This window comes from Archocentrus centrarchus, chromosome 6 (assembly GCF_007364275.1).
Source record: "Archocentrus centrarchus isolate MPI-CPG fArcCen1 chromosome 6, fArcCen1, whole genome shotgun sequence".
In the NCBI taxonomy this organism is placed as follows: domain Eukaryota; kingdom Metazoa; phylum Chordata; class Actinopteri; order Cichliformes; family Cichlidae; genus Archocentrus; species Archocentrus centrarchus.
Window position 1 is genome coordinate 12879195 of NC_044351.1, and position 27798 is coordinate 12906992.

At 40.5% G+C, this 27798-nt stretch overlaps 1 protein-coding gene across 1 annotated transcript; it reads right to left on the reverse strand.

Annotated features, from left to right (window-relative positions):
• Positions 1-27798, reverse strand: ankrd26 (ankyrin repeat domain containing 26). Its single transcript, XM_030730595.1, has 45 exons — positions 27563-27798; positions 27041-27329; positions 26529-26643; positions 26246-26419; positions 25783-25889; positions 25554-25691; positions 25108-25265; positions 24964-24990; positions 24246-24282; positions 24082-24151; positions 23952-24003; positions 22607-23580; positions 20835-21018; positions 18321-18382; positions 18167-18236; positions 17362-17429; positions 17209-17278; positions 17076-17120; positions 16502-16513; positions 15989-16255; positions 15761-15859; positions 15520-15590; positions 13417-14331; positions 12312-12481; positions 11806-12021; positions 11153-11183; positions 10914-11055; positions 10522-10735; positions 9455-9629; positions 8915-9061; positions 8282-8744; positions 7439-7944; positions 7182-7334; positions 6833-7008; positions 6518-6611; positions 6309-6335; positions 5838-5915; positions 5397-5531; positions 5189-5301; positions 4673-4820; positions 4231-4521; positions 3494-3729; positions 3105-3336; positions 806-851; positions 1-704 (listed from the first exon to the last, which is right to left on the reverse strand). The coding sequence occupies exons 2-45, from the start codon at positions 27238-27240 to the stop codon at positions 574-576; spliced, it is 7839 nt and encodes a 2612-aa protein (XP_030586455.1). The 5' UTR covers positions 27241-27329; positions 27563-27798; the 3' UTR covers positions 1-573.

Consider the following 27798-nt stretch of genomic DNA (forward strand, 5'->3'; position numbering starts at 1 on the left):
GAAGATTTTTAATTATATTTCACAAAAATACTACACAATTGTTCAAATTAGTACAACTTTGTTACAGCATTTATAATAAGCAATGAGGAGGAAAAAGCTGCACTCTTAGTGACCTTAAAAACAAGCCAACCAAACGCTGAAATGACAGTTGTGCGAGTGTAGTCACCCTGTTTCTATAGCTGGAGAGTATTCCAGCTTGTCTTGTTCAAGTATATCATGTTCATAAAAAAAGAATAAATAAAATAAACACAATACTAAAGTAAGACAGATATTGCACCATTTGATGGCACGTACCAAAAATGTAATATCATGGCATATTCGTTTCTTAGTAATGCTTACAAGTACACCCTCATCAACACATATATGCAAATAAACAAACTACCATTGTGTGTTTCAAATGCTTTCCATGTTTCAAGATATATAAATTTTTATCACATATATGACTCGTCCTTTGCTCCTGAGGTTTTAAGTGCAATGTGCATTAATTATGTTTTCATTAAAGAGGATAAAGATTAAGAACATTCTCTTTGTTTTTAACGGATGAAATATGAAGTTTGACTGAAATCAGTCAAATCATATACTGTAGTTCTTCTTCAGTACTTCCAAGTACTGTTGCGTTGCTCTGCTAACTGGGTCCAGCTCCACTCTGGAGGCAGAGCCCACAGGGGACATACGAGATGAGGCAACATCCAGCTCTGCTGTGGCTGAGGACCAAAGACAGCACAGTTACATCTATATGCAGCCACTGATTAATAAGAGACTATGCTATTGTACTTGCTCATATTTCTAGCTTCAGAGCACTCACCTTTGCTTAATTCCTGTGATATGTTCCTATCCAACTCACTCTGCATCTGGAAAAAAAGGAAAAAAAGAAAAGACATGCTAACAATAAGTATTCACACATTTTAAGAAAGTGTAGACACATGAATACAATTTTACCACTAAACACAATGATACAATATTGCAAATACTAAAAAGTAGAAAAACACTGCAAGAAAATCAGGAATAGTAAATGAAACACAGCAGAACATGCCAAACATGCAAGCTCTACCTTAAGCCACAGTCACACGGGCCTAGAGACCAGACAGTGACCCCCTAGCATCCCAAAATCATTGCAACCTCCAGCAACTACTAAACAACTGAAAATACTGTAAGTTCTTAATTTTCTCGGTGGTTGCTGTCGGAGAATACACATTTTTCCCTAATGAATGCTGCCAGGGGGGCCGCTGACTGGTGTCTAGGCCTGTGTGACTGGCAATAATGCTCCTAATGATACAAGGAATGAATTTCATTGTCAACAACTCATTTTCTAATATCTAACTAAATTAAGCTTTCTTTTAATTTTTTTGGCACATTTTTTGTTGTGGAGCCAAAGCATATAAAACCTTTTAGGTGCTGTATCCATAGATAGTATAAAAGATGGATGTAACTACAGTGATGTCGACCACTGGATTGTGAACTCCTGTTTTGAAGCCTCAACGTGAGCATTTCTGTCGTTGCCATGTTGGTTGCAAAAAAAACGACTGTGATGAGGAGAGGCGGGTCTGATTGTGATACCGGATGCTCATTTGCTAATGCCTTGTGACTGACAGGTCGTTAGCCAATGAGCGCCGTTTCGTACTTCAGATAATAGTCTATTTTGAAATATGGTATGGCCAAAATTTACAAAATACTTAATTTTTTATATAGGATGATCTAAAATGAGTAACTGAGCCAATAAACTCAGCAGGAAAGTGCTAACAGTGGTGAAGACAGAGAGCAGTTTTCCCATAGACTTCTATAGGTCTCGAAGTATATCGCTATCTGGTGGCCTTGAGATAGAATGCAGGTTTTTAGCCACTTCCACATGGCCTTATTATTTCTCTACATCCGTGTTTTATACCAGCTATGGTATCTATGATGGTGATATTTATGCTTGTCATGCCTTAAATTTAAATACAATTGTTAGTGTGTCGTTGTGTCAGACAACAAATTGGCACATCTTATTAAGACTGATTATTTCTTTGAGCCTGATTGCCATTTCTGTCCTCTATCACCTGCTTATAATGGAATGATGTATAATTGAACATTTGATTTTTAAATGAAAACTTATGAAATAAAGAGCCACATCATCTCTACTCTATTAGACAACTGAAGAGCACAGAGAAGCTCCACTGAAAGCTTTAAGGTTTAAGACTTCTGCTGGCATATTTAGTTACTGCACACAACTATCTGCACAATGCAAAAACCTGCAGTTCATTCACATTTCACAAGTAAAATTCTATGTATGATTTTTTTTCTCATTTTTGTGAAACCTTAACATTTAAGCCCATTAAGCCTTATATTGCAACACTAGTGATATACTTTTAATATATTATTTTAGTTAAAAAAAAAAAAGATCAATTTTGAAAGACAGATCAAGAAATAGCTGTGATGAAATTATATAGAACAGTATCATTTTAAAATACCTGAACTTTCTTTTTCCAACTAAATGGCAAATTATGAAATCTTTCAAAGGACAGGTACCTTCACTGGGAAAGTGGATTTTGTATTTTATATCCATTTTTCCCTGTGCTAACCCCAAACATCAATGTTTGGGGTTAGCCAGCCCATGAGCAAGATAGAGGAAAAAAAGCAGCCAATCAGACTGGGCTAAACACATCTACACACCTGGTTATGAGTCTGGTTGAAGAGAGGAGAAGTGAGAGACAGACTTTTGAGCTAGAAGCTAAAAGAGCGAGAAATAGAAGACAGGTTAGATGTAAAGTACTTCTACAGTAACTAGAGATAGATAAATCATACAGGAGGAAGAAGAGGACTGAAAGGAAGAGAGGAAAATATTTTAAATAACTTCAGTTTTGTAGGAATATTTTCTCTCAATCTAAAACACTTGAGATGTAATGCCTAAATGCCCAGAGATGATCTCTGCAGTTATGACAACGTAACAACACACTAAGCTGTGCAAAAGCAACATTTCTGAATGCTGTTAGTTACAAAACAACACCATGAACACTGTGACACTATGAAAATTAAATGGATCAGTATAGAGAAACTAGCCCACAGAGGGAATAATTCTCTGCAACTGCCATGAGTGAGTGAGTGTGCCAATTAATGACTGTGCAGACCTTGGCTAGATAGTCCTCCACCCTGCTGTTCTGGCCCTCAGTCACAGGGTTGAGGAGGGAGAGTCCCAGGCCAAGACTCCTGTTGAGGGGCCCCAGTGTGGCCCCATAGTTGGCTGGTGAAGCCAAAGAGCTCATGTCCAGTGATGGCCCTCCAAGGCTACCGTTTGTGATCAGAGACCTGCTGCGCTCATTGAGCAACTTGGAATTGGCTTCCGTGAGCCGACTGTTGGCCCTGTGGACGGAAAACAACAAATTAAAATCTGCCTGCCTGATCACACTAGTCTACTGCACCTACTGATTAAATGACTTGCTCCAAGATAGTTCATCTTTGAGACACAAACACTGGTTTTGCAGAGTCTCCTATGGAACAACAGGTGAGGTATTCTGACCTGTCTAGTTTAGCAGCTAGGGACTTGCGTAGGCGCAGTTCCTCTGTGTAGAGTTGGCGGTATCTCTCAAGCTCTGTGTGTGTGGAGTCTCTTTGATTAAGGCTCTCCTGCTGGGAGGTGCGGGCCCGCCCCAATTCCCCCTCCAGCTCCCGGATCCTCTGCTCCAGCTGAGAGCGCAGGTTAGCCTCATTGGCAGCCTTAATCTGATCGAGTGCTTCCTGGGATGCTGCCTGGGACTGGGAAACAAACAGCCAAGTCGTTTTTTACAATTTTTTAATTAAATATTGGATTTGAAAATTTTGAAAATTTGAAAATCATAACACTCTTCACTCTTCATGTACATTGTATATAGTGTTATTATTATTATTAGTAGTATTAAGGTTAATATTGTTTGTTGATTTTACATATATTCTTTTCTTAATAGTGTGAATTATTATATCTTTATTTATATTTATAATAACTGCGGCTGCTGTTACACCCAAATTTCCCCTCTGTGGGACAATAAAGGCTGTTTCTTCTTCTTCTTCTTCTTTTTATTTGCAAAGCATCTCTCACCTTTTTGAAACCTGGTTAATAGGCACACGCAGAGTGCCCACAGCAACCATATGCATACACCATGCACACACTAGTTAAATTATTATTATTATCAGTAATTGTGATTTTAGTATGTGCATGTTGTTTTCTTTTTAGGTTTATTTTATATTTGTGTCCCAGTTGTGCACGCTGTAGCTTTTTACCTGGAGGAATAGGTTGACCTGCTCCAGCTTCTGTTGTATCTCCTGCCGGGCCCTTTCCTCTGCATTACGCCGGTACAGCTCCACATGGCTCTGCTCCGCCTGAGCGGCCTCCATCCGGCGTCTTAGGTCCAGTACCTCTTCCTCCAACTGCCTCTTACTCCTCTCCAGCAAGTCATTACTGTGGCCCATGCTCTTCAGGGAAGCCACCTGATTCTTAAGCTCCTCATTCAACTTCTCTAGCTGGCTGCGACGAGATGATTCCTTCTCCAGCTGCACCTGCAAATCATCCACCTGAGGACAAAGGAAATGCTTGAAGCCAAGGTCTGACAACTGATATATAAAGCTACACATAAGAGACTTAAATTGTCTCCACATGCACTATTTTATTAAGACATTGGGTAATACTGGAGAGGTTTAAATCTGCTGCATCAGATGGACAAACCCTGTCTTTCATTCGTCCCAAGGGCCCCTCAGTGTGGCCGTGTCTGCCCAGATCCATCCGCAGACTGCTCATGGGAGAACCAAATTCAGCACCACCAGCGTCTTGATCTCGCAGTTTCTTCTTTGCAGTCTTCAATAAGGTTCGCAGCCTTAAATGCATAAAGACAAAGGTAAATTAAATGTATCTTACAGACATATAGACAAGCTACAGTTTTATGTAAAATTATGTGTTTTCTCAACATCAGATAATAAAAAAAAAAAATAGCAGCAAAAAACTGACACAAGTAAGTTAAACACAAAATATAAATAACTGGATACAGAGAAAGTCTCACTATAAAACAAAAACTTCTTCTGAAAATTAAAAAAAAGCACATCCTTACAGAAGATACAGACACTGGTGCACCACAGTCACAAAAGCAAGGAAAGGCTGCCCTCTACTGGATCCTAGGTGTACCTAAACACCACAAGGTGGTACTGCCAAAGGTGAGGAGGGCATGAGGAGAAAGTCAGGAGTCACCTGTACATTTCTTTTTGAAGCTCGGTGTTTCTCTTTATCTCTTGATCCAGACGCGTGTCTACACTTTTCTTCTGCTCTGCTATTTTCTTGGCTTTCTTCTTTTCTATCTCCATCTGGAACACAGGCAGCAGCCAGATAACTCCTGACAACCAAATCTCCATTTGTAGTCATAACATTAGCCTGTGTATGGAGGTGTCAGTTTGCTCACCTGGGTGTTCAGTTCTCCTTTTTCCTTTTCAAGTTCTGCCAATCGCAGTCCTAACTTAGAGCGGCTCTTCAGCTCCTCCTCCCACAGGGCCTGAGAATCCTGGGCTGTATGAGAGAGCAAGCTTTGCTTCTGGACCTAAAGAATAAATATATATAAAGATAAGAAGGAGGGAAAAAAAAGGAGTTCCAATCTGCCTGTTTCCATATCAAATTTCAGCTAGCTCCTCATCTTATCTGCGAGTTGTTCTGATGCAAGCATAAATTAAGATGGTTTCTTTTCTTGGTTTTCCTGATCCATGTTTTGAATCAGAATTTGATTTAAAACGTGGATTAATTTGTCAAACGGGGCCATTTTTAATTTAACATACTTTCACTTAAGACTTTAAAAACAGGACTAGATTAAAACATAAAAAGCCAAATGGAAAAGAAACATGCCACCAACCTCTCTATTGAGTTGGTCTTCCAAAGTCATCTTACTGCTTTGGAGGTTCGTAACCAAGTCCTCCAAATGACTTCGAACCTACAGAAATAAGACAAGCTTCATAAACAGAAAATAAAGATGGATTTTTTTGTTGTTGGTGACACTGCTGTTACGTTTTTGCTCATCATTTTGGGAAGAAGAAAACTAAAGGAAGTAACATGCATCATGCAACCCAAGACAAGAAAGAGTGGAAAAACCCCACACCGAGATCACACTTCAGGGAGAAAACTTTATTTTTAGGTCAATAAGAAAAAAAACAAACAGAACCAAATATATTTCTTCCCCACTTCCCTATTTCTGGATTCCTAGTCTAGCAGGAATCCCCATAAAGCACTAAAGAATGATTTTTTTGCAATGTACTGTATATTAGTTTGGAAAATATAAAATATAATTCCACAGAAGATAAGCTAGGGCTACATCCACAATACTAACCCCTCCTCCAGGTGAGCAGTCAGATAGCTGGAAAAAGATTGCAAACCTTAAAATATAGCAATGACTACATAAGGTAAAGTCAGTTATTTGGCATCATAAGTGCATTGCAAAACTTTGTGTTGTGTCGTTTAGCTGCCAAAACTAGTAAATATGGCAAATTATGAAGACATTGTGTGTAAAGGTAATGAGTCAGAGTTTTCACTACTCACCACTGCAGCTTCCTGAGCCCCTTTCTGCAGTGCATCGATTTTGTTGGACTGTTGTTTTGCAGCAGCTTCTAGTCTGGCATTCTCAATCTCCAGCCTCAAGTGACATTAGAGAGAGACTCATATTCTATATACATTCCTAGAGATATGGCTGAAGATGTTTCTATCACACATAATTACAGAATAATATCCAACATATTTATTTATGTGTTATAAGATTGGCTTGGCTCTATAATAAATTATTCCATATGATTTTTGTATATGTGATATCTATTGAAAACCCAAGTGCATGTCTGGATGGCATGTGCTTGTACGTACCTTTGCACAGCTTCCTCCAACTGTTTGATTGTGGTGTCAGAAGCTGCTGAGGTAGACAGCGCCTCCTGGAGTTTCTGAGCAGAAGTGGAGAGTTCCTTTTCCCTTTCTTCCAAACTGCTCTTCAGGCTGATGATCCGTCTCTCTGCCTGCACATAATGATCTTCACTTTCCTCTAGCTGCGTGACAGAGACCGCATCATCAGTAGTGTTAACAGCAATGATCTTCACAGTGAATGTACAAAGGTGAAGGTTATTCCTGATCATGATTTATTGCCCTATTCCCTAAAAATAATGATAACATTCCATCTAATTTCAGGAGAAGTTGAGGTGGCCCCATTTCCCACCAATACCTTTCCTTTGAGCCTGTCCAGGTCTTTGAGGAGCCGAGCCTTCTCTTTTTCCAGGTCATTGCGATAGCGGGTGTTGACCTCCAGAGAGGCTTCGCTCATTGACAACTTCTTGAGTGAGTCAGCGAGTTCCTGCTGCAGCTGCCTCAGACTAGTCTGAACAGCATTCAGAGAAAGGACACCCTTAACTGACATGTGGAAGAAAGGCTGAAAGTAGGTCTGGAGGGATAGTTGGGTAATCTTCTTAGTCTGCATCTTACCTCTCTTTCATTCTTCTCTTCCTCTAACTTGTAGACCTGATCGCGAAGATCCGCCGACTTACTGGCAAGCTCCTTATTTCTGTCTTCTAGTAACTGTACCCTCTCTTCACAGTCAGAGCGCAGCTTGGACAAAATGTCACTAAAGCGCTCTTGGGCATCTGACACAGCACGCTCCTTTGCAGCACCTTTGTTTTGGGCCTCTTCTAGCTGTTGCCGTAGTAACATGGCCTCACTCTGCGCTTGAGCTAGCCGCTCTTGTGCGGCCTCCTGACGTGCTCCAGTACGGCCGACCAGCTCCCTCTCAGCCTGCAGAGCCGCTTCTAGCTCCTTGGCGCGTGCGGCTGCCTGTTCCTTTTCGCGCTGTAGCACTTCCAGCAGTACGCCCTTCTCTGTCAGCTGCATTGTGACCCGATGAACTTCATTTTCCATGCTGTTTGCACGGGACTCTTCCTTGGCCAGTTTCTGGGACAGGCTGCTGACTGCCTCACGCTGACTGGCTGTTTCACCTTTAGGAATAAATGCACAAGATAAGACTGGACAGGAAAGAAAGAGCAAGTCCTCTTACAGCCACTCAGTTTCATTGTTACTGGTTTAGAGTTTCTGAAAGAGCTGGCTATTACTAAAACCTGAGTTTTATGGCAACAGCCACATTCTGCATTTGCAAACCAGTGTGCCATGAAAGTAGCTTTCATGGTTCTACAAATAGAATGAGCCTGAAAGAAAGCATAAATTACTTGCCTAGTTCACCAAGTGTGCATTTTGAAAAAAAACCTGATTTATAAAAATCTTGAGCTTGGAGATATCCACGCTTTAATCAGAACCAAGCAACCCAATACTACTCACCAGTGAGTCTGTCTCGGAGACGCTGATGTTCCTCTTTCTCCCAGAGCAGAGCCTTTTCTGTTTCTGACTTAGCTGCCAGGCAAAGCTCAGCTTCCTTTATTGCTCCAGCCAGACGGGTGCGAGTTGACTCAACCTCCTCCTCCAGTGTTTCGCGAATCTGACGTTCATTTTCCAGACGGGTTGTTGTTATCGCCAAGTCAGATTTAAGGGTGGTCAGCTGGTTATTGCAGTTGAAAACAGCTTGGGCGACGGCTTCGCTGTTAAGTTTGAGCTCTCGCCGTGTCTCTTCGAGCTCTTCTTTAAGCGCCTCGTTCTCCTCTGTAATGTGGCTCTCTTTGAGACTGCTTTGAGACTGCAAACGCTCAAAGTCTGTCCTCAGGATGGTGAGCTGCTCCTGTAAGGTAGCAGTCTGCTGCAGTAACTCTCTCTCCCTGTCACTGGCTTCAGTGAGCTGAGACAAGACCTGTGGACATTAGGGAATGAGTTGATGGGTTTTCTATACAGCCCTGATTTCAAAATGTATTAAGTATATTTTAAAACCCTACTACATCTGAATTTTTTAACTACCATAACATCAAAGTTTAAACCAAAAAACAAATTCTAAAATAATTGAGAACTGTCTGTGATGATTACTTCATTGCTTTTGCTCATGTTTCTTTTGTTTTCCTCTTCCATCTCTTGTTGCTTCCTCAGATGGCTGCTCAGAAGATTCTCCTGCAGGGTGCGTGCACTGCGCTCCTGAGCCAGCAGTCTCTGGGTCTCGCTGTGAACCTCTTCAAGCTAGACAGAGGACATATAATCAAGTCATGTAACAACAGAAGCGACTGAATCATGAGGTGTGCTTAATTTCACACACTGCTTCTGCATTTTGGTTTAGTTTTTTGTTAAATAAACAAAAAACATGGTTTGGTCATGGTCATGTGTTTTCATCTGAGAAATTTAGCTATTTTTAAGACCTGGTAAGGACTGAATTCATTTCTGCTTTGTCCCGATATGTAAAATCTTAGAACTGAAAGAGTGTGTACCTTCTTTTTCACATGACTGTATAATGATCTAAACAGTAACTACAAATGATTTAATGATGACAAAAGTAATAAAACCAATGAATAATACAATGAAAACAAACTGCTGCACATTTTCATAGAAAAAAAAAAAGATATTTAAGAATAGTACCCGTTTCATATTGTTGACCAGTGTTCTCATCTCCAGCTCCAGGTTCCTGTGTACCTTCTGTCTCTCCTGAATCTCTAACTGATGCTGCTCCTCCATCCTCCTCAGCTTATCTCTACCGGTATTGTACTTCATGGTGGTGTGGCCATGATTCTCCTGTTCCTGTTTCAGCTGAAATCTGTACAATGTGCAAGACAGAAAGGTCAAGGCAATATATCAAAATAAACATAAAGAAGATTATAAAGATCCATAAAGTTGTCAATGTTGTTTCAAGTAAAACAAAACAAAACAAAACAAAAAACAATCATATAATTATCCTAAAGTGATCCTCATCCTTACAAGTACACACACAAAGGTCCTGCAAGCACAAACATACAAAACCTCCTTCCTCACCTTGCTGCTTGTGAAAGATGAGAGAGGTTAGCACTGTTGCAACGTGCTTCTCTGTCAGGGTGCCCACTGTAGGGGGAGATACACCCACTGTGCACCTAAATTTGTAAACTATACCACTGCGACCAGAGCTATCAGATCAGAGACGTTGCTTTGCTCTACTATACTCACTGGCCACTTCATTAGGTATACCGGTTCAACTGCTTGTTAACACAAATATCTAATCAGCCAGTCATATGGCAACAATTCAATGCTTTTACCCATGCTGAAGTTCAAACTTAGCATCAGATTGTTTACTACATGCTAACTTTGTGCCCTGCCTGCCTCGTATGCCAGGCAGTATGCCTACGCAATTCCATCATGGTACAATTTTGCCCGCAGGACATCAGGGACATTTTTCTGTAGGTCAGTAACTGGATGAAAATAGAGAAATTGTAGCGGTGTGTGACATGTGCTAAAAGAAAGAACAATGGACCCATCTGGGTCAGGTGACCACTTTTTCTCATTTTCATTTCTTTTGCATTCCCCTCCCTTGAGATAGCATTGACCAATTAAGTGGGTGTTGTTTTATTTTAAAAAGCTAAAAGAGGCTAAACTCAACGTGGTACCAGAGAGGACAAAGACAGGATGCACAACAATATGAAAGAAAAGAAACACAATGTAAAGGACTTATTTCTTACTTGAGGTTTGTAACTTCAGTCTGTAATTCCAACTGAAGCCGCTCTAAGGCAGACTTAGTGTCTTTAATGTCCTCCAAAGAGCTCTTCAGCTCTGCCCTCTCTGTTTCCAGCTGGGTCACTTTATCGGTCAGATACCCATGGCGACTCCTTGCCTTCTGGATGGAGCGTTCATATTCATGGAAAATGTTCTGCAGCTTCACTATGCTTGTTGAGTCTGTGAGACACAGCAGAGAGGGGCTGTATGGGAACCTTTCAAGTTTCATTATATTCACAGCACATACCAGACCTTGCTTTCAAAGGCAGAATATATACAAATAATTTGCAGTTACAAATTCCTTAAAAAAAAGCAAGATTAATCACTTATTTTGTATTTCGAAAAGGTGACTCAGTACCCAAAGTAGCTGAGTCCAGCTTCTGAATGAGGAGGGATGCGTGACGGTAGCCTGCAGTGGGTGAATCAATGTCATCTGTGGCTGTGTCTGAGGACTGAGTGAGTTCATCAAAATCCTCTGCCATTCCCACTTCGTCAGGGTCCTGAATATGGAAACAATAAGCAACCTTAACATTACTCATTTTCTGTTCAGTGTATTCAAACGTCCATCCAGTTCATCCAATAGAACTGCTGTCTTACCTTGTCTTTCTTTTGTCCACTGGTTGCCAAACTGAGCCGAGCAACACAAAGAAGAAGAAAATCAAGTAATTCAGAAAACTAATGTGCACATTATTGAGCTATGAGAAGTTATTGGAAGTGTATATGGTATAATGCAGTATACTATTCAGTTTTGGGAAACCAGCGGTTAGTCACGCAAATTTCTAAGAGGGAAAAGAATAAAGAAAACCTGCATGCTAATCATCACCAAGCTCCAATGTTGTAAAGCTTTGCTCAGACTTAAAGCAAAATGTATTTCAGCCCAAGTTTATTCAAGCAACTCTGACCGCTTGAGCATCACAGAAATGGTTTATTTGTAAGGAACCATTAATGCTCAAACATGATCTCATAACTTGTCAACAACTTAAATAGTGCCTCTTTTCTGGTTCTCTGCTTTTTCCCATCTCCCTTCAGTTCATTCATTATGTGAAGTACTACAAGTTCGACCTAAACTAAGAAACCTTCAGTTTCTGTTTCTAGAGTGAATATTTGACAGATCACGTCTACTCAATACTTAACATGACTACATACACAGTTGTGCTGCCTGTATTATTCATTTTGCATTCAGTCTGAACACACCTTACAGGTTAGTGACAGAGATAAAAATGTACAAGAGTGGCATACTGCATGTATACCTTCCTTCATCATCCGACACTTCACTTAAAGTGCCATCGTCAAACACAGAGAGAGGATTTCCGTTAACATGCGTGTTGGTCTGAGGGGCTCTGCTGCCCTGGGCCCCTCGGACCAACTCCAGCTGTAAGGTCTCCTCTACAGCTCGCTTCTCTTGTTTGTTGCTAATGCAGATCTGCTGGACTGGGAGATGAAATTGCACTGGAGCCCTGTTGGTACTACGGAGAGCAATGAATCTGATAATCAGTGAGTTTTGACTTTTAAATGCTGCTATTGGGAAAAAAAATAAATAAAACAAAGAATCACTGAAAGAAACTTTAGACTGGACTCTTTCTGCTGAAAGAAAAAAATGAAACTAAAAAGATTACAAAGTACTCCATAGGTTACAAAATAAAATCAGTTGCATACATCATCTGATTAGAGGATTGTGGCTGTTTTGAAATGATGAGAGCAATTGTTAACATCTAGCAAAGCTAACTGTGAACCTACAAAGCAAAATGATGCATACCTCATGGTGGCCTCTCGCTGCTGTTCCAGGTCAAGTGCTACAGCTTGATTTGATATGCATCTTAAGCTGGTCTCAGGTTTCGCTGTACCAGTTTCTCCCAATACCATTCCACCGGGTAACCCACTTGATTTTTGCACCTCAACCTCAGTTTCTGCTGTCTCTTTGCCAACCTGAAACAAAAATAAGGATAAATATTTGATAACTGGCCTTGAGACAATCATTCTAACTGTAACAGGTTCAGGCCAGCCCTTTAAGATTAATTTTGGAGAAGGTACTTGTTCACTCTGTCATACATAATTTAGTGCCACCCTTCCCATTGGAGACGTAACACCTTTAAGTTAATTACAAAGACACACTTTCCATGAATTGCAATTCATGGAAACTAAACTGAGAAAATTTCATCAACTTTGAATAAAGAGAAAGAAATACAGTTCATATCTCTTTCCACAGAAAAACAACCAAGCACCCAAAAGGCTGGCCAAAACATAACCCTCATCCAATAATTCTCTTATTAAAGACATCCCTGCATGTAGCATAAAGACTAACGGCAGCACAGCATGCATAAAAAGAAACAAACAAACTAAGAAAAACATTTCATGTCATCACACAGCACTTCTTTTTAGTGCAAAGAAGGCCTAGATTTACACAAATTTCATCTAGAAACAGAGTTCATACAACAGCTGTCATTTAATGTAAAAATACATGCAAGACTCATGCACAGTAGAAAGCTCAACACTACAAAAGAAAGCACAAGACTGAACTTTGGCAAATCAACAAAACAGTACCAGATGCTTCTTGGGTGTAATGAAAAATGATATTCAAACAAATGTTCAATTCTGCCTTTTTAAGGTTTGTTAATGTGACACAAACATCTATGAAAAAACATGCAACATCACTTCTTCTACATGAAATGACACAGAAAACAAATATAACATGGAAAACAAAAATGTTACAGAAGGAAAAAAAAAAAGGCAAGTTTAAGATGAATGTCACTTTGGGTGCTTTGAAACAACTGAGTAAAAGAAGGAAGTTAAGTACATGAATGAAATGAGAAAAGAGAAAGAGTCGGAATAGAAGGAACTATGAAGGGGCGGCCATCCTCTACCTCTTTCTGAAGTTGGGCCTTTTCTTTCTCCATATCGAGGAAGACAATCCTCAGCATCCCTACCTCAAGTTTAAACCTTTCCAGGTCCTCTTCCAAGTCCTCATCGGAAACACCGGGGACAGATGCTGAATGCCTACTTAGTGAAGAAGGCTGAAATCCCGCAAACTCCTTGAGCTCATCTTCTGAACTTGCAGTATTCTCCTCTGTTTGATTTAGCCCAGCGGCTGTACTGTTCAAGATGGGGTCTGTGCATTGTTTTTTGTCATCTTTTAAGAACAAGCTATGGTCAGTGACACACGTGGGACTTGGAGGTCCATCTGTAACAGCTTTGGTAGTACGATTTATGTTGCTCTCTTCCTGTGCTGTGCTGAGATGTGGTAAAGGAGACTCCAGAGCATTACTAGTGAGCTGTTCAGGCTCCTGACAAATGGTGCTGTCACAAACTGCCTGCCCACACTTCTGCATCCTGTCCTCGCATAAGGAGTTGTCATTTGATTCTGGGACAGAGTCCTCTGGTCCAGACTCTCTCTGCTCAGGTATGGTGAGAAGGACAGTACTTCTGGCTCTCGCAGTAGGGCGCACAATGATTTCCTCATCTTCTTCATCACTTGAATCTTCTTCTGCAGAGGTCGACCCAGCTGTGGCTTGTTCTTCTGCAACGTCATCTGCTGAAAGTCTTGATTTAAACAGTTCTCCAAACTTTTCTTTTAATTCACCTGCGACACTCTTGAAGGTGGATTTTGCGTCTCTTTTCTCCACCTCTACCCAGAGCTTCTCATAACGTTTTTCCCATGGGGCATCATCCACACCACTGCTTTCTTCAGGACTGCACCAATCTCTAAACTCACTATCCTTTTTTCCAGTGTCAGATTTATTTAGGTCTAACTCACTTCTATCTACTGCGTCATCTTTCTCCTTTGATGGCATGAGCGGACAGAAAACACAGGACAGACAAGACAAAAATGCAAAAACCAAGACTTGACATAATATTCAAGAAAATATTCAGTTATTTTAACAGTGCATTCTCATTCCTCATACTTCTTATTTCATCCTAGAAAATACTGACATTTACAAAATTATTATTTAGGATATTGACAACCTGACTGACCCTATTTTGTTAGACTTGGAAACAGAAATAAGTGATTTTGTCAAAAAAAAAAAAAAAGAAGTTGTCAGGAAAGCATATGCAGCTGTCAGTCAAATAGAATCCGCTGCATTGTCAACAAATGGCAACTATACTGATGTGTAGTTAAGGCTAGCAACTAGTATTAACTACAAAAACTGGGAAGTTTTGGTCTATCTTTAGAGATTAGGATATATTGCATTTTAGGGCTGCATCATAACACGCTGTCTGTGATAATACCACTTTAAATTTTTATGTAATATATAAAAATTTCATATCATGATACCACTGTTAGAGAAAACTGTTCCTGCTAAAGATGGACACAACAAATTTGTTTTGCCACTTGAGGCAAAAACACACCATTGAGTAGGGCTATGAAGGAGGAGATAGCAGCTGCTGGTGATGGACGACTCAAATGTAAACAAATGACTCCAGTGAGCATCAATGGAGTACCTGCTAGCTGCAGTCCATATGGCAGGAAGAGCAAACAGTGGATGGAAATTACTGATACAGTTACATGGTGGTAAAGGAGGACTTTAAGCAGCTGGTTAAAAAGCTTAACCCAAAATACAACATCCCAGTTTTATTATGACAGTACTGTCCAGCTCCTGACGAGTTACAAGATTAAGTTACTTTAATTATGGTTAAAGTGTTAAGCAGTTATTTTATACTTTCACTTAAAATGTCCAGCGAAAAAACACATCTGACTTATGCTGTATCACTGGATATAATGCTGTGTCACTATAATGCTGCTGCTGGCACCATTTCAAATTAGGTAGTATATCATCTGTAACAGCAACTCATTGGAAAAGAAGGATGGAAAATGCCCTTCATTTACTTAGACCAAAACCAAAGATTTGATCATGTATTTCTGTTTCCTTTGATTAGGAATGTCTTGGTACTCATTTTTTTTTGTCTGAGACTAAAATGAATCAAGATAAAGAATTAGCAGGGATGCTTATGTTACCACGATTACGCACCTTTTGTTGCTGGTCTTCAAACTCTGTGCCATTTTCACTGTCTTTTTCCATCATTGAGAGGTCAGGGGAACCTGGTGAAGAAACAGAGGCATTAGACAAAGTAGAGGGTGCGCACACACACACACACACACACACACACACACACACACACACACACACACACACACACACACACACACACACACACACACACACACACACACACAAGAAAGGCATGCCTAAAAAGACCAAAGAGCCTTACTTGGTTTAACTGTTACTGGAGGCTCAGCTATATTTGGTAGCTGATTGTCAGTTTGAGCTGTTTTGATAGATGTTATGTTTTCTGATTCCCAATCTGATTCTGAATTGGAACAAAGAGGCAAACCACCAAGAAGAATAAGTCAGTATTCTATTTTTTTATCATTATTAATGTTTATGCAATACAAGTGAAAGTTTAAGAAAGGACATCAGAGTTCTGACTACACGTTACCTTCTTTACTTTCTAGTTTCTCAGGCACCATCTTCCGTGCACGAGGTTGTGGCTGGGGAACAGAATGAGAGGGTGTGCTGAGCAGTCTCTTTTCTGGGCTGATGCTCCTCTGATGAGTTAGGGGCACTGCAGGAATATCATCTTTGTCCTGCTCCTTATCAGATGAACTGGAGCACTCTGGAATTTCCTCAACTCCAGGGGAGGCCACTCTGTGGCCAGGGAGGGCTCCCTTACTGGCAGTACTGGCTGAGTCCCAGTCTGACACATCTATGAAATTAATGCAAGAAGCTGTGTGTCACTGAACAAAATAAGCTAATTCTGTTGTTGAAGATGAGATAATAGTTTACACTGGGGGAACCAGTACACACCCATCCTATGAAAACACGGCAATGGAAAAGTTCAGGGCTGGGCTGTTGCACTAAAAAACTATTACTGCGGTCTCAAGGAAGATATTACAGCTACAAAATTGTTTATAGTTCAGGCAATCTCATCAGCTTGTTTATCTTTACTGACCTCCTTTTTGAGCTTCAAAAGATGTAATGAGAAAAACAAAGAAAGAAAGAAAACTGAGCGTTAAACTCAGAGCTACCCTTTTTAGGGCAGCTGGAGTTATATGGGTCAACTTTGCTTTTAGATAGAGACAAGACAAAAAAAAAAAAAGGAAAGGAAAAATCTTAGGACTTCATAGAAAATACTGAAAATATGTTACTGTAACTTGATTACAGCTATTGCTTGCACTCCTCCTCATCCTACTGGATGCTAGGGGCTTCCAACGTCACTATACACAAGTGAGCAATGCTAAGTGAAACCTCACTTTCCATACAGTGTGAACAAACCTTAAAAATTTCAAATGACTTCCTGAACATGAATATTGGGAGCTGACATCTAAGTGTAATACAGCATTGGGTTAAGTAGCAGAGTGTGCATCATGTGAATAGCAACTATACTGCTCAAAAAAATAAGGGAACACTGATTTTGAATCCAGACCTCAAAGGGTTGTTGATGGTTAATGATGGCTTGGTTCCATCATCATCTTATTTCAATAAATTCCACAATGTATATACTATAAATCCTTGTTACATCTTACCTTCCAGATCATCAACATCACCCAGACCAAGTTCTTCCATTACATCTAGAGAACGTGAAGCAAAGCACAGTGTTAAATTCCAACAAGTTTTCACATTAACAAAATTATTTTATTTTAATTGTAAGAAATTCACCTGTTTTTCGGCTGACATCTCCTTCAAGTTTGCTTAAAACACTAAGCGGTTCCCATTTTGCCCTCTCGGTCTGGCACAAAGGGAAAATATAACTATCTGATTCAGCTGAATTACAGATCCTTTTATTTTTTTATAATAAGTGTCTGAACCTACCTCTTTCTGTACTTTATTGTATTCATCAGCAAGTTCACCTCCAAGATCACCATTACTGCTGCTTCCAACTGTAAGAAGACAGACAAGTTGGTTACACTTGCTTCAACACGAAAAACGCTCTAATGAAGCTGGATGTGTTTGTCAGAACATTGTAAAAAGCATTCCCATGCAAATGAGCTCATGGTTAATTAGCATAAACACACATGCTTAGGCATCAGAAAAGCATTTCAACTCCCAGTACAGGAAACAAGTTCAGCATCAACAAAGATTAATAACATTTAAGCCAAAACTTATGAAGCTATTTAATCTGGCAAAATGCTGTTTCTGGGCTGCAGGCAGGAGGGAGCACTGTATGCTGCATGCATTCTCTTATTGTGATTATGGGGTGAAGGTCAGGCCTCTGGTATGGTTAACATGCTGATACTCTGACCCATAAATCAAGACATTCATACCCCCTCCCTGGCTGACTCTTGGCCTGCCTACACTCCTCCGAGGCTCTAGCACTGCCATCCTATTGTCTCTATCCCCTCTTACAAATGAGGGAACATATAACAAGTCTACAAAAGAAATGTAAAAAAATAAATAAATAAAATGTTGGACAGGCTGTTTTGATTGACACAAGATATACTGCACTGCACATTCCACATCATATTGAAGCTTGAACCATAACTGACAGAAAAGAAAAGCAGTTTTTTTGTGATTACGATCAAATAAAGACATATTTTTTCTTGCAGCATGAAATGGTGGTTGGAATGATATGAAAAAAAAAAAAAAATAAGTAAAGGAATTTATGAAGTAGACTTACCCTCTTTGATCTCTTCTTGATTCTGGGTATTTAAGTCTTGTTTCTGTGCATTTATATTTTCAGAGAGGGACTGAAAAATAAGGGCTGGTCTGTGAGAATCTGCTTGGCAAACATCTGATGCTGCTTGGTATTCCAAAATATATCTTTACTGTACCTCAGAGCTCCATGAATTCTGGTCATCCTCACCCCTCTCTAGACCCAGCTCAGACAGGAAATCTATTCAAAAGATTTAGAGTGATCACAATGATGGTTAGCAGCAGAAATAAAAAGCTTTTAGGAACAGCTTATTTCATTTTCTGGGTCTGTCAGGAAAGTTACACAAAAATTACCAGGCTGATGTTTTTTAAAATTAAAACTCTGTGAGGAGGTGGAACATTGTTAAAGGATTAACAGTAAATTATGGAACACATTTCCTATAAAACTGTGAGATAAGACCTTAGTGGTAGTTTTTTTGTTTGTTTTCTGCATTCATCCTTTATTCAGCCAAACAGGCACCACTGAGATACAAAATTCTCCCTTTTGGGAAGTTCTGATAGCAAAAACAGGCTCACATTAAAAAACAAGAGCACTGCTGAGCAGGCGCCAAAACTCGGCATAACGGAGAAGTGGTAGGGGCTGTTATAGTAAAGTCATTGTAGAAGTATGTGAAGTCTGATGGGTCCAGCTTGAACAGTATGCATCTATGCTGTGAATTTGAACATCCTAGGTGAGATCATTCTCAAGTTATCACGATTTTGAGAAAACCTGACCTCTGACCCTTAGCTTGAGGTCAAAGTTGGCGAGATTTAAACTCATCTGAGAGTTGTAGTAGATCCAGCTCTGGTGTGAATTTGAACATCTTAGATGACATCATTCTCGAGTTATGGCCAATGATACACAAAGGTTTTGTGAAACAGACGCCGCCACTGCCAAGGCTATGATAAGAGCTTGACTTTTTCTTTGAAACAGCTGAGCTAAAAATCTATGGCAGAACAATTAATCCAAGTTAAATCTCAATGACAATTTAGCTTCCCACAATTAAATGAACCCGATTCAGCTGGAAATGTGTGCTCTGCCAATAGAACACTAAGTAAAAGGAAATCAAGCTCTTCCTAAATCAGCACCTGACTACAAGCCGTTTCCTGCACCATGCAGCCTGAAGTTTCCCATTAGTCCAGATGTTTAACACTATGTGAAAACACAACAAAATTCTGGTGTGTGGCGCAGCAGAAGGTGAAGAGCTTGTCCCTCAAAGCGGATAATCATCCGTTACTTGGAATTAATTCAGATTTAGCACAAGTGAAGTTAACCAAGAAGAAATCATACACAGTGGGTGCCGAATTGGGTCTCTGCTGCAAAGCAACACAAATAACTTATTCAACCACATGAAACACAAGACTAACTCCAAGATAATTAATGCATGAAGGCCAAGACAAGCAATGGCTGATAATGTGAATCTGCCAGCACCAACTCAGAAGTCTTCATTAAAGCGAGCCTGTGCAGCATGTCTGCGTATTCATCAAGCTCACAAAGGCACACTGAAATCACCAATCTCCAAAGACATGTGTCCAATAAACAAACACAGAACATAGAATTAAGTAAAGGACATGACTTAATACAGTTTTACCTGTTCAGCTTACATCCGTCTGCTAATGTCCAGTAATTACAGCAGGCCAAATCATTATCCCTGTTTGTGAACTAGGTTAACAGTGATTAGTGCTCTCCTGCTGGTATAGCCTATGTTACATCCTCTGTGCTCAGAGGCAAACTCCCTGTTGTGTCTGTCTCTTACCCACCGAGTCTGCACATGAGCAGCAAGACTGGAAACTTTGTATGTCAGGCTGAGTTATAGCTGGTGGACAGCACTACATTAATGGGCCTCAACATTCAATTGTACCACATTACAGCTTAAATGTAAAGCATTTTTAAACAAATGAAAAAGTTTCCATTTTAACCTTTTAAATAGGGCATCAATATGTACAGTCCACTTTTTTGAATCCATATGCCTAGGTATTTTTAAAGAGGTGCCACATTCAACAAACTTTCTAATGTTAAGATAGTGGTGCCTTAGAGCAAACACCGTGTCTTTGTAAGACACAGGAAAGGTGAGCAGATGGTTCCTACATGGGTAGTTCCCACAGTAAAGTATGAAGGAGGAAGTGTGATGGCATGGCGGTACTTTGCTGGTGACTCTGTTGGCAATTTATTCAAAATCCAAGGCACACTTAACCAACATGGCTACCACAGCCTCCTGCAGCAACATACCATCCCATCTGGTTTGCACTTAGTGGGACCACCATTTGTTTTTCAACAGGGCAATGACCCCAAACACACCCCCAGGCTATGCAAGGGCTATTTGATCAATAAAGAGGGTGATGGAGTGTTGCATCAGATGACCTGGCCTCCACAATCACCTGATCCAAACCCAAGTGAAATGGTTTGGGATGAACTGGACTGCAAAGTGAAGGCAAAGCAGCCAACAAGTGCTCAGCACTACATGATTCCTTTTGTGTTCCTTCACAGTCTGGTTGACTTCAGTATTAATTTATAATGTATGGAAAAAAAAAATAAAAACACTGAATGAGAAGGTGCGTCCAAACTTTTGATTGATACCGTAAATTCATGTGGACCAACATTTTCATGACACACACGCAGTTGCTGCATCTGTAAAAAATTAACTGCTCCTCACCCCTTTTATTCTCTGTAGAAACTTCGGCCTCGGGAACAGGCAAGTTGGCATCATGAGATTCTCCACTTTCTTCGAGCTGATCATTCTCATCTGATATGTCTCCTTCTTCCTCCTCATCTTGCTCCCCTTCTTTGTCATCATCATCATCATCATCCTCGTCCTCATCCTCAGTGGAATCCTCCTTCTATGTGAGAAAAAAAAAAAGAGGAAATATTCATAATCGTGCATGTTAAAACCTATTTAACTGTGACTATGTGTCCACTGAGGACCTCTAATGAACACACAAACTAGGCAAGGAACAACGACATGAGAATATAACTATGGTAATGATCTTGGCCGAGCTATAGAGGTCAAATTAGCAGCCAGGCTAAATCAAACAAACACCGACACAACAACTAAAAATGTTCTTGTTTCACCTGAATGCCAGAACATATGATGTCTTTGTTTTCTGCCTCATCAGGTGAGTCGACATCAACATCATCAATGTCAGTCTGAGGTAAAGCTTCATCTGAAAATGTGTTCACATCTGAATCATTGCACTGACCAAAAGTGGCATGATCTTTGGTGGGTCGGCTTGAAAACATCTTTTCCGTTATTGGTTTTTCATTAAGGTCCTCTGCCAACACTCCCGGTTGGTTTTCAAGTGGAACGTATGCAGTTAACCTCGCCTCATGTTCATCATCTGCCTCATTACCTTCACAAAAGCATCCATCAAAAGTGTTATCAGAATCATCTCCCACTGCAGACATTTTAACTGCGGCACTGGCAAAATCGTACTGCAGCTTCTGAATCTTGCTGTCAGAGTCCTCGCTTGTCTCATCGTCTTTGCAGAGACTGTATTGCTTAATAACCACCAGCTTCTCTTCTTCCAGCTGAACATCCTCTGCAGGCAGATCGTCACCAATAATTGACTCAGAAACCATTTCACTGTCTCCATCACTCTCATTATCTTTTTTAGCTTCTTCTGCTAACTTCCTTTGTATTGCAGTCATGGTCTTTGACATTGGAGACAGCAGCTTGGCAGGGTTAGACGTCTTCTGGATGACCCCACTGCATAAAACTTCATCATCCTTCATTGTCACATTCTCTTGCTTTTCTACCTCATCACTTTCATCTTCATCATCCCAGCAACTTTCGTCTTTTTCATTCTCTGAGTCTAATTTTCCTTCATCATCCTTCATTGTCATTTTCTCTTGCTTTTCTACCTCATCACTTTCATCTTCATCATCCCAGCAACTTTCATCTTTTTCATTCTCTGAGTCTAATTTTCCCTCCTCTTGTGAAAACTGACCATTAGATTTGGCTTCATCATTCCCCAAAATTTTGGTTTCATCCTCAGGCACCGATGAGAGTACTGGGGAGGGGTCATCCGACTCTTTCTCAATACTTTCTTTGTCCTCTTCTTCCTGAGAACCCCCTTGCTTCTCTCCAGTCTCATTTGCTTTGAAAACAGGTGAGACTACTTCACATTTAGTGTTAGAGCCAATATCATTTTGGTCTTTGTTTTCAGAGGAGTCCCACGCCAATTCATCTACAACCGCTTCGCTTTTAGACTGAGAGGAGGTTGTTGAACCTAGTCCTACCAATGACTTGTGCTTGTCTATAACTTGCTTAGGTAAAACACATTTTGGAGACAGTGCTACTGGTGATGAAGAATCCCATGGGCTATCTGGATGTTCTTCATTAGGTTGAGGCAGTGTGTTTTTTAAATGCAATGACGTTGCTTCTGGTGCTTGAACATTGCTTTTCTGATCAAGAATCTCATTGCTTACCTTAGGTATATCACTGTCACTGTCTTCTAATGAAGAACCCCATGACGACCTGCGTTTCTCTCCTTCAGAAACCTTTTTGTGCGATCCAGCATCATCTTTAGCATCAGACAGACTATCTGCACTTTCTGTACCAACATCAGGTAATACAGTTGTCTGATTAGCAAGCAAATGTTTGTCCCCAAATCTTCCCGTCTGCCTGTCCTCTTCATTATCACTGTCATTCCATACTACTTCACCACTATTCTGCTTATTGCTCCATGAGTCTTCATCATCCTTTTCTGTTTCCCGCTCAAACTCTTCCTTCGTAACCTCACCTTTTGAATGAGTCTCTGCACAATGTCCTGTTGAATCCTGGTTAGAAATTCCTTTTTGATCTGATGACCGTAAACATTCCTTTCCCAAGCTCTCATCTTCATCTGAAAATTTAGACTCTACCCGAATAGCTGACACAACACAATCCGCCACTATATCTAATGCTGCTGGAACAGGAAAGCTTGATGTCCCAACAGGGCAGATGAGGTCAGCGTTTAAAGCCTCTGTTTTGGCATCTTTCTCTGAGGCATCTACATTCTCATGTACAACCTCAAGAAAAGTTCCACTGTTGGAAGAGATGTCAGCACCATGTATGATGGGAGGATCTTTAAATTCAGCAGTGCTGTGGTTGACAGTAGCAACACAGTTGCTATCATCCTCCTCTCCAGATCCATTCTCTTCTTCTTCTTCCCCTTCATCACTTTCTTCATCATCTTCATCTTCCTCTTCATTAGAATCTTCTTCATCATCTTCCTCCTCCTCCTCCTCCTCATCTGCTTCTTCTTCCTCTTCTTCTTCTTCTTCCTCCTCTTCTTCTTCTTCTTCTTCTCCATCCTCCTCTTCAGAGTCATCTGAGCTGCCATCTTGAGAGTCTGATCTTAATTTAGAACCCAAAGGTTGTTCGGAGTGTTTTCTTTCTTCCTGCTCAGCTGCAGTGCCAGCTTGTTTTAGGATTTTAGGGAAGAAGAGAAAATGCTGTCAGATAGATGCAAGTAACAAAGCACCAAGACAATTATTTTACCTTTCTGTTGTGTGGAAGGGGAGTGGAAGTCATCTGGGATGGACTGGTAAGGAAGGAAATGGGAGTGGGATCTACTGGATGCTGGAGACTTTTGCTGGATGAAAAAGCCTTCGGGAGTGACGGGATTCTCTGAACTCTATTTTCACTTTCAGACTCAGATTCTGAGCCAGTCAACGATGCGTCAGGTAGTGCTGAAGCTACACGGCAAGCAGGGAAAGAAGATTACTACCCAAAACTACAAACTATGGAGAGACACTACTGGATGAAAAAAGGCTTAAAGATTCTTGGTACCTTGTCCCTTTTTAGATGCAATCATTTTGCTTAAGTCTACTTTCAGTGGTTTCTGAAAGTCAGATAATCAAATGAAAGTCAGGGCAAAATTACAATAATACACCAAACAAGAAGAATGAGTAGTACCAACCTTTTCGATTACAACAGATTCATCATCGTCATCTGATGTCGGCCAATCATCTGCAGTCCTTTTTGAAACACTGAAGAAGTGGAGAAGGAGGAAGAAGAAAAATGGTCACAGCAAGGAAGTCAGTTGTAAGTATAAACTGAGACAGCAACAAGAATCTAGCTCACCGGCTTAGTGACTCCGACTGAGAATTGTCTTCAAAATCTGAAAGAAAGCAGGAGAACATATTTTTAGGTCAGCCGCATCAGAATCAAATCCATCCATCCATCCATCCATCCATCCATCCATCCATCCTCTTATCCTGATCAGGGTCACGGGGGGGCTGGAGCCTATCCCAGCTATCATAGGGCGAGAGGCAGGGTACACCCTGTACAGGTTGCCAGCCTGTCGCAGGGCTAATAGAGACAGACAACCATTCACACTTACACCAATGGGCAATTTAGAGTGACCAATTAACCTAACCCCAGTAACTGCATGTCTTTGGACTGTAGGAGGAGGTCCACAGGGGAGGAACCCGGAGGAAACTCTGCACTGATTTATCCCTGTGAGTTTGTTTTTCTTCTCTGTAACTTCTCTTCACTTTACCCTTTCGAAGTGATACTAGCTTACATGAGAAATCATTAAACTGCGATAGTGCAAGTGAAATTTTCAGGGCAACCTAGTTAGACTGCCTATTTATAATAAAAAAATTTTTTAAAAATTGCCGTCACAGTTTTGATAATGGATCGCAAGAGAATTTTATTTTTTCAGCCCTGCTAGGCAGAAGGAAATGTGAAAAATGTGACTACACTGAATATTCATTCCTGTGACTGTTAATAATTTTAAAGGGCAAAAAAAAACTGACAGATTTTTTTGCTAACAAATTCCATCTAAGCAAAGCAATACCTCTCCCTGCTTCATCTGCTCGATGCTCTACATCCAGGCAAGAGGTAAAGCATGAAGAATAAATAAAATGATCAAAGTCAATAATTAATAGACACAATAATAATGATTTTCAGTCACTATGATGTGATAAATTAAATTCTCTACCGTCTCTGTCAGTGGCTGGTCCTCCCAAAGAGAAGCCTGCTTCAACATCTTGAGAAGGACTGCCCAGCATTTTATTCTTCTTGTTGCTCAGACCTTGATGTGATAGGGAGGCCCTATCGGTCCGCTGGGTATCGTGCTCTATGATCAGGAGGGAACAGCTGCAAAAGAGACAAGACCCTCAAAATGTCATAACGCCACAACCTTTAACATGATTCAGTCATGGCAAGGGTGAAATCTGCAGTGAGAATATTTAAGAGTAAAGGAGAAACATGAAATATTTGCTGTGAATAAAATAACCTCAAAAACAAATGATTACAACCTGTTTGTGGGCTTTGGTTATTTTGTCTGTTTTAGTTCTGTACTCAGCTGCCACATAAATGCATAAATTACAGAAGAAATACCCCTTTAGGAGCATAAATGCAAAAAAAAAAAAAGGTGCAGCTTACGGATGATGCCCATTCATTACTGCATAATCATCAGCTGACCATCCTTTGGTATCCTTTAGTGTGATATCTGCATCAAACTGCAGGAGCAGCTTCACCATACTGATTTCTCCATTGCCAGCAGCTATCATTAATGGGGACCTGCAGGTAAAAATTAATAACAGCAACATGTCCAGCTGTGTCCAACAATGATTAAGCAATATTAACATAATCAAAGGTGTCATCACTTAACCTTTGGTCGTGGTCCACAGAATTCACATCAGCAGTCTCCTTGAGGAGAAACTGAGCCATCTCGATATGGTTCTCTCGCACGGCTACAGTTAAGGGTGTGAAACCCTCCTAGAATGTAGATTAGAGTCAAAACTCTCCTTCTCTGGATGGTGCTCATCAGAATATCCACACCTCATTGAACCATTTTAATATAAATTACAAAAAGTGGCACACATGTCAGCCACATTACAAATTTCTCTCAGCAAACATTTAGATTTTGCACAGAAGAAAAAGGTAGGTGTGTAACTGTGATTATTAATAGCATCCTGTCCTAATGTTATACATGAGCAGGTCAAACTCTGACATCTTAACTCAATCTACTCATAATCCAAATAGATCTGGTAGTATGACACAAGCCCTATATACACTCAAGACTGCCCTTAGGGAGAGAAACTGCAATGTGGTCAACAGAAAGACAAAATCACCTTGTTCTGGGCATTGATTTGAGCCCCATGCTGCAGCAACAGGACAGCGGTGGGGACGGATGGGATGTTTGCTGCTAAATGTAGTGCTGTATTGCCATTGATGTCCACCAGGTTAGGGTCCACATGATTTTCCAGCAGTATGCTCACACAGTTGTCATGCTGGCCCTGCACTGCCTGTTATACAGGAGAATTCACATTACTGAGCTGAAACAAGGGAAACAATTATGAATGTTTTAAAGTTGATTAACAGTCACTGTCTTGAAGCACTATCATCCAGGATTACCTTCATTAAGGCGGATCTATTTTGATTGTCACATAGGTTAAGCTTGGCTTTGCTCTCAACGAGGAAGTGCACCACCTCAACATGACCACTAGCACAGGCGATATGCAGTGCGGTTCTGCAACAGTAATGGAAAAATTAGTATACATACAAGCAATAAAAACCCTTCCAAAGACCGTTCCAAAGATTTTTATACATATTTTAAAACCTTGGCTGGCTCCTTCCTGCAGCCACATTTATTTTCAAAGTTACTTCACAGAAGTGCTTGCTTCCTTAACTCAATGCACCCACTTATTTCTGACATTGGCTAAAAGAAAAAAATGCAGTGGCATGTACATTGTACAGCTGGCAGCTTTCCATTAACAGTTAAAATGAGTGGCACATCCCAGAAAATACAAAAATATTTTATACTGCACACTAGTCTGGCAAAGCAATAGTCTCATGTAAGCGCAAAAGAGAGAGAAGAGTCATTCCACAGTTCACGTGGCTGTGACTAACGCTTTCATCTCACTTACCTGTTCTCCTTGTCAAGTTGATTGATGTCATTCTTCTTAGCCAACTGCTTCAGCTTTGCCAAATCACCCGCTAAGGCAGCCTTGTGAACCTTCCCGAGGTCCTTGTCTTTCAGGTCATAGCCAACAGAAAGCACACTTGCACTGTCAGGGGTGCCTGACGGGTGTTTCTTTTTCTTAGTAAAGTTGAATATCTTCTTCATTGTATATGGCACCAAAACATTGCTTTAGCAACGTCACTACCTGCCGCTCATCTGGTGCTGCAGGGTTACCACAGCAGGCTCTCCCATCCCTAAAATAAGACGTTCAAAGCGGATTAGAAGCCTTTAAAACCGAGCCGAGAGCTGCACGGTGTCGTCCAATACAATGTGTCATGCAACCAGCACTACGTATATATAATTAGGTGGCTTTCGCGCATTTACGCTATAATAGTCGACTGCACATATCAGAAGGTAATACGCAACACCGAGCACTTCCAGGCGCTGGGTGACGGCAGAACTTACTTGTCATACTAACGGCACATACCTTACACCAGCAAGTCCTTTAACGATAAGGTTTCATGAGTAAGCTGATTTTTTTATGAGACTATGACGATGCAAAGAACCAGTCGTGAATTTAGCTAGCGTTGCAGCTTAAAGAGTTGTTGCCATGGTAACTGACCGTACAATTGATACGCAACTGAGGTTTTCCAATTAGACGTTCAAAATTCCCCAAACCTAATTGTTTTTCCTAGTGTATTTATGTAACGCGCACTATTAACA